Source organism: Biomphalaria glabrata, chromosome 8 (genome assembly GCF_947242115.1).
Source record: "Biomphalaria glabrata chromosome 8, xgBioGlab47.1, whole genome shotgun sequence".
Lineage (NCBI taxonomy): Eukaryota > Metazoa > Mollusca > Gastropoda > Planorbidae > Biomphalaria > Biomphalaria glabrata.
In genome coordinates this window covers 42,268,843-42,276,954 of record NC_074718.1, presented here as the reverse complement: position 1 = coordinate 42,276,954, position 8,112 = coordinate 42,268,843, and the positions used below count along the sequence as shown (strand labels likewise).

Sequence of the window (8,112 nt, the reverse complement as noted above, 5' to 3'; positions counted from 1 at the left end):
GTAAGTCTTCAAGACTGGAACCAAAGATTTCTTTATTCCTACATCGGAACCCTATATCCCAAAGCATCCTTTGTTGGAGTCCTCACTTTCAGTCAAATTAGTGCAACCAAAACGAAACCAAAAAGTTTCTGTTTATCTACATCGCTTCTCCAAAGGTATGTTTACTATAAATGAAATCATACGCATTGCATGTTTAAATCTCATACAATTTCTCTTAAATTACTACATAATATTTATGTAAAAAACATTCCCCTGCGTGCGGGAGGCGTGGATGCTCCGTAAATAGGTCAAGAGTGAGCTCCTTAAAGTAGTTTTTCAAAAATCTTCACTCTCTAGGATTAGTAGATCCATGAACACGTGCGAGTGGCTTGTAGTCTATGGATATAGAATAGTGTGGAAAGTTTACTCGCTACAAAGGTAACATAGTGTCTTTAGTGTACACAGTAACAGGTCAGTGTTATTATATGTATATTAGAAATGTTAGAGATCTAATTATATTTGCATTTTGTTGGTATCTCATTTTTGTATGATAATAAGATTCAGATTACTAATACAAGTACAAATCATTAAAATAGATATTAATGATAATAGTAGTCTCATTGATTACACGATTTAATTACTTTTTTTTTTTTTTTTTTTAAAGGAAACTGGTGTATTTGCGCTATTCAGTTTTAGCTTTATCATATAGCTAAAAAATGTATCGAATCTATTAGGGTTTGCGGCACCATGCATAATCTCATATGTGATGAATGCATTTCAATTATTAGCTTAATTTGTGTAATAATATATCACATACTACGCTATGTTATCATATTATTTCATTAACTTAACTATACTTAAAGACGACAAATGTAGAGTCTTTATTGAGTGACAACAAAGTAATGGAGCTAACAATACAGACTTTTTGGCTCTCTTGGTGAAGAAATTAGCGTCGCAAATTACAATTCTTGTATACTTTATCTGTAAATCTTCAGTTACCACTCAATGATCTGAAACCTAAACTCTAAAATAATGTTAACTTATCTAATGGTAGGATACATACATACTAATGTGTACACATGCAAATGTAATTACGTCGAGTCTAGTAATGCCACATGAAAGGTGCACGCCTAGTCAACCATAATCATATGAGTCTGGTGTATGCTGAGACTGGCATAACCACACGAAACTGGTGTATGCTGAGACTGGCATAACCACACGAAACTGGTGTATGAAACTGGTGTATGCTGAGACTGGCATAACCACACGAAACTGGTGTATGCTGAGACTGGCATAACCACATGAAACTGGTGTATGCTGAGACTGGCATAACCACACGAAACTGGTGTATGCTGAGACTGGTATAACCACACGAAACTGGTGTATGCTGAGACTGGTATAACCACATGAAACTGGTGTATGCTGAGACTGGCATAACCACACAAAACTGGTGTATGATGAGACTGGCATAACCACATGAAACTGGTGTATGCTGAGACTGGCATAACCACATGAAACTGGTGTATGATGAGACTGGCATAACCACATGAAACTGGTGTATGCTGAGACTGGTATAACCACATGAAACTGGTGTATGATGAGACTGGTATAACCACATGAAACTGGTGTATGCTGAGACTGGCATAACCACATGAAACTGGTGTATGATGAGACTGGCATAACCACATGAAACTGGTGTATGCTGAGACTGGCATAACCACACGAAACTGGTGTATGATGAGACTGGCATAACCACATGAAACTGGTGTATGCTGAGACTGGCATAACCACATGAAACTGGTGTATGATGAGACTGGCATAACCACATGAAACTGGTGTATGCTGAGACTGGTATAACCACATGAAACTGGTGTATGATGAGACTGGTATAACCACATGAAACTGGTGTATGCTGAGACTGGCATAACCACATGAAACTGGTGTATGATGAGACTGGCATAACCACATGAAACTGGTGTATGCTGAGACTGGCATAACCACACGAAACTGGTGTATGATGAGACTGGTATAACCACATGAAACTGGTGTATGATGAGACTGGTATAACCACATGAAACTGGTGTATGCTGAGACTGGTATAACCACATGAAACTGGTGTATGATGAGACTGGTATAACCACACGAAACTGGTGTATGCTGAGACTGGCGTAACCACACAAAACTGGTGTATGATGAGACTGGCATAACCACATGAAACTGGTGTATGATGAGACTGGTATAACCACATGAAACTGGTGTATGCTGAGACTGGTATAACCACATGAAACTGGTGTAAGCTGAGACTGGTATAACCACATGAAACTGGTGTATGATGAGACTGGTATAACCACATGAAACTGGTGTATGATGAGACTGGTATAACCACATGAAACTGGTGTATGATGAGACTGGTATAACCACATGAAACTGGTGTATGATGAGACTGGCATAACCACATGAAACTGGTGTATGCTGAGACTGGCATAACCACATGAAACTGGTGTATGCTGAGACTGGTATAACCACATGAAACTGGTGTATGCTGAGACTGGTATAACCACATGAAACTGGTGTATGATGAGACTGGTATAACCACATGAAACTGGTGTATGCTGAGACTGGCATAACCACATGAAACTGGTGTATGCTGAGACTGGCATAACCACATGAAACTGGTGTATGATGAGACTGGTATAACCACATGAAACTGGTGTATGCTGAGACTGGTATAACCACATGAAACTGGTGTATGATGAGACTGGTATAACCACATGAAACTGGTGTATGATGAGACTGGTATAACCACATGAAACTGGTGTATGATGAGACTGGTATAACCACATGAAACTGGTGTATGATGAGACTGGCATAACCACATGAAACTGGTGTATGCTGAGACTGGCATAACCACATGAAACTGGTGTATGCTGAGACTGGTATAACCACATGAAACTGGTGTATGCTGAGACTGGTATAACCACATGAAACTGGTGTATGCTGAGACTGGTATAACCACATGAAACTGGTGCATCTTACCTCACTAAGAACCAAAGACGCAGTGGAGAGCCAGGCTTACCAAACAGACCAGCTGGTTATATTCTAAGAATAGAGGTCACCATGTCATCAAACACAAAATGTTGGCACAACAGTTGAGTCCCTTTTAAGAGTCACTTGTTCGTTTATTTTACATGTTTGGGATGTTTCTTCAGGATTCATGGTTATTCCGTCCTAGCCCAGACTGTCCAGCATGACGGCCGATGATGCGGCGGACGTAGTTCGAACCCGGGATTATCGAGACGACAGTCCAGAGCGCATACCACACGACCAGTCAGCCATTAGCGGCTCTTGGCCTCTGCTTCTCAGAACCCTTGTCCTGTACCTGACGCTCATTTTCTATTTTGGTCCTTAAATCTCTACGTTTGCAAAGCGCAGTCGGATCATTAATATAATGTTATCACAAGAGAAACACAACGAATGGTGGAATAGTTGAAGCAGAACTCAAAACGGTAGGATTCAAACAGGATAAGCAGAACTCAAAACGGTAGGATTCAAACAGGAGAAGCAGAACTCAAAACGGTAGGATTCAAACAGGAGAAGCAGAACTCAAAACGGTAGGATTCAAACAGGAGAAGCAGAACTCAAAACTGTTGGTGGTTAAAATTGTTTTAGTTTGTCCTATTCTGACTGTCCCAATGTCGTCTGCTGTCAACCATTTTATCAACTTCTCTATCACCATCCTCATCTTCTTCTTTCATAACCTTACCAACTCAATATTTTGTTTCCTTTCCCACCTCAAAACTCACACAAGACATTGGATGGCTGCCTAGTCGTGCAGTTTGCGCGCTGGACTGTCATTCGGACTTATTGATGGTCCCGGGCTCAAACCCTGACCACTGCCGTCCCCGCCGTCCTTTTGGAGGTTTGGACTAGGAAGTAAATTATCTTCAAGGAACATCCGAATAATGTCAAACATTTTACAAACAACATTTTACAAACAACATTTTACAAACAACATTTTACAAACAACATTTTACAAACAACATTTTACAAACAACATTTTACAAACAACATTTTACAACATAGTCGATAACTGTCACACTTTCGACACCGTCCATTCTGACATCAATACTTTCATCACTACTGTCACTAATACTATCTGTCCTATCATCAGTCATGTCAGTATCGAATACATTCTTTTTTGCATAAGATTTATCCCCAGATTTAGCGCAATGCTTTAATTTCATTTCCTCCATCATTGGTGATGATGTCGCGATCATATATTCTCCACATTTTTTCCCTCAGTTGGTTTGCTTGCGAGGAGAAACTTTAGGATAGCCTGCGAATATTTCATGCTTAGGGGTTGTTACATCTCTCATAACTGACTCTGGCACTTTTATGTGTTCCATAATATGTTTTGGTAAACTGTAAAAGTATTTGCATAAATTCATGTTTCTCTTATTTGCACTTTTGTTTTCACTTTCAGAGGGTTGTTAGTCGCGTGATTGTGCAACTAGTTTCTGGTGGATATCATTATTTCTTTTCCAAGACTAGCACAAATGAATTCGGAAGCATTAAATTATGCGGAAGAGGGAAAATATCCTCCGGGAGGGAATGGAGACGGAGGAAACTACGAGGGTGATGAGGAGGTTTTTCTGCAGCAGCCTGAACAGAGGGAGGAGGACGAGGATCTCGACATGGACGAGGATGAGGAAGATGCGGACACCAGCGGGGAACAGCCGCAAGACTACCAGGAGAACGGCTACGACCAGCTACCGGAGTACAGCCAACAGCTGCACCACCATCCTCCCCCGCCACATTTCCAGGGCGGCAACGGAGATGTGTCTCAGGGGACTCCTGTAGATGGTTCCGCAGCGCCAGGTCCGGCAGACCCTGTGGAGATAGTGGTGGAACCTCCTAATGATCAGGCGTTTTCTTCGTCGGCCCCGAACACCAGCGGAGAAGCTACCACAACGACATCTGCGACACACACGACGACGCCTCCAATAACGCCAGACGGGAAGCCAGAGTCGGCCTCGACCCCAAAGTCTCTCAAAGAACGGATCAGTGAAAGTAAGTGACCCTACCTTTAATTTCTAGTGACTACGCCTCTGGTGTTTAACAAATAGATTTAAGCAGTAAAGTGCTAGGATTTGGAACCAAGAAATCTTGAGTTTTAACTCTTCTGAATAATAATATCAACCCAAAATTTCTCAGTGGTATTAAATCTAGAATATTATATCTGATGTGTTATTATTGACCTTGGGCAGACAAAACATCTTCTGTGTCACCCATGACAAAATATGTGAGTATTAGGTCTACGAATCGACGTGAAAACAAAATTTAATTTTCGGACTCGGAAAACAATATCTTTACGACATTTGGTTTTTGTCTGGCCAGGATGTCAAGATATTCGTTCAGTTGGACTTACCGCTGGACAGAGGCCATTATGATAAGAGCCGCTGGTATAGCTCATTCTGAGCCCAGTGCTCCCAATCACATCTCAGAACCGTATCTTCTGCGGTGTCGAGTTACCACAATATACTGATACACTTCCTCCTTTTACTTTTGTTTTCATCTGGCAAAGCTCTTTTCTGAAGAATGTACAGATTGCTCGGGGCAACTTTTTATCTCTTAACACTGAAGAGTTAACACTTTAACGTCTGCTATGAATGTTGTTGTTATTTTTTTATTTATTTAATTATTGTTGTACCAGTATGTAGGAGGCGCGGTGGCTGAGCGGTAAAGCGCTTGCCTTCCGAACCGGGGATTCGGGTTCGAATTCTGGTGAAGACTGGGATTTTTAATTTCGGATCTTTGGGCGCCTCTGAGTCCACCTAGCTCTAATTGGTACCTGACATTAATTGGGGAAAATTAAAGGCGGTTGGTCGTTGTGCTGGCCACACGATACCCTAGTTAACCGTTAAGCCACAGAAACAGATGATCACCTGCCCCATAGATCGCAAGGTCTGAAAGGGAAACTTTTTTTTTTAATACTGGTACGTTTAGCTCTGATGCCGCTCCGAATTTTTAGTTCGTCAACGAAATCAATCAACTACTAGTTCTAGAGATGAACCAAACAATGATCAATACTGAAATTCACACGCTGACTTGGCTCAGGTTTACTTTTTTGATAAAACCAATTAGAAATTTGAAAGTACAAGCATCAAATTGAGTCACGGCAGTTAAACTATAACAATATAATCTTAAAATCACAACAGGTTAATCACTACAATATAATTTTATAAGGAAAACGGAATAAGGACAGTTCATCTATAATAATGCAACCTTATAAAAGAGATAAAATCACACCAATTGAACTTTAACAATACAATCTTTTAAGAGTGAATCACATCACATCCAGCAGAAATGAATTACACAAATAGGCAGAGGCGGCCTTTTCAGGTGGCGAAAAGGGTGCCCTCTGGTGTTGATTTTTTTTTCTGGCTGGATAGAGAACAACATCGGACAGATACATTTTGTGTTAATTGTCTGTCTTTTTTGTTTGTTTGTTTGTTTTGTAGCGTATGAAGGCCTCGTGGCCAAACGTCATATAAAGTAGTACAAAGCAATAAAAAACAAAAAACTTGCCAGATTTCTCTAGCTAGAGTGTTAAACAGAAAAAAAAAACAAAAAAAAAACTATTATCTTTCAACGACCTAGATTTACTACAAGATCACTATCGCGCCCCCACTTTCCCCTTTCTCTCGATGACTGACTGAATGACTTCAAATGCCAGGTCGACCTTCAGTCAGGCTCTATTGGTGGGCCACTTTTTTTTTTTATTTATTTGGCATCTAGCACAAGGTCTTGTCCTAAACAACATCTGCCCGTGTCTGACAGGGCGAAACATAACAGAAAAATGTGTTTCTGAAACTCTCAGGCGCTTGTTACATTTTTATTACTTTCTGTATATAAATGTTGTCATGGCAACAGGGATCTTCACAAATTTACTCGCTTGTTACGTGTGAATGTATAGGTATTTTTTTCTGGTATCAGGAAATCTCTTCTATTTCAGAATAGCATGCAGTGCTCTGAATAGCAATATATATATATATATATATATATATATATATATATATATAAAAATATATATATATATATATATATATATATATATATATATATATATATATATATATATATATATATATATATATATATATATATGTGTGTGTTTGTGTATTTTTTTTATTATTTATTAAATGGAAAAAAAAAAGATGAAATACAATAACAGGAAAAACATTTTTAAAAATACTCTTTTCAAAAGCAAAGCTTATATTAAGAGTAGATGTATCAATCAGTTTGGATCAGTCATGTAATTAAATTTGTAATAGATCTATTTCATGTTTTTTAGCTTTATCAAGACGTTATGATCCTATCACTTGCTTGTTTAAGTTGAAAAAGGGGAAAGGAAGAAATGGTATTTGAGTGATCGCTTTATTAATGCACTAATTTTAAAAAAATGCTTAACGACCTGAATTCCAACTCGAGGGCTAGGGCTACAAAAGATTTTATGGTTAGTTATCTATTGTTAGTTTCAAATTGTTCTCTCTACAAAGTATAAAGGGGAATAATTCAACTTATTCAACATCAGTCAATTTCTTTTCCTTGTTTGAGATTTTTAAAAACAATTATTAACTATTGATTCTTGTTATGTCAGGTTAAAGAAACAATTGTGCAAAAATTTCAGCTTGATCCGAGATTGGGTGTCAGAGTATTAACGTGTAAATGTTTTGTAACAGACAGACAGACCGACAGACAGAGTAAGTGGATATAAGCTTTGCGAGAAAAAGAAAATCGGACACATTGTGTAAAATCAAAAGACGCCATGAATTTTAAAACTAAATAACAACCATGTAAAGTTGCGTCTCTTAATGAACTTGCCTATATAGAATAAAAACAACACCAGAACACTTACGAAGGTAAGTAGTTTGATTTTAAGTTTGATTTTATCCGTGCAGGATTTACCTTTTAAGAAAAACAAACTATAGCTAGAGCCTTCCACTATTTAGGGTTCCTGGTCGTTTCATCCCCAGTCACTTTATCTCCGGTCATTTCATAACTAGTCACTTCATTTCCGGTCATTTCATCCCCTGGTCGCTTCATCCTCTAGTCATTTAATCCCCTGGTCAC

The 8,112-nt window shown here is 38.8% G+C and overlaps 1 protein-coding gene across 3 annotated transcripts in view; it reads left to right on the top strand.

The window, feature by feature from the left end:
• Positions 1–8,112, top strand: part of LOC106061469 (proton channel OtopLc-like) — a 73,123-nt gene continuing 65,011 nt past the window's right edge. The window contains exons 1-2 of one of the 3 annotated variants that reach the window (XM_013219624.2): positions 1–155; positions 4,463–5,049. In XM_013219624.2, coding sequence (XP_013075078.2) covers positions 4,536–5,049 — 514 coding nt within the window. In that variant the 5' untranslated portion in view covers positions 1–155; positions 4,463–4,535. Of the gene's footprint in view, positions 156–333; positions 451–4,462; positions 5,050–8,112 lie in introns of those variants that run through there. The other 2 variants (XM_013219623.2, XM_056037528.1) reach the window with 2 other exon arrangements.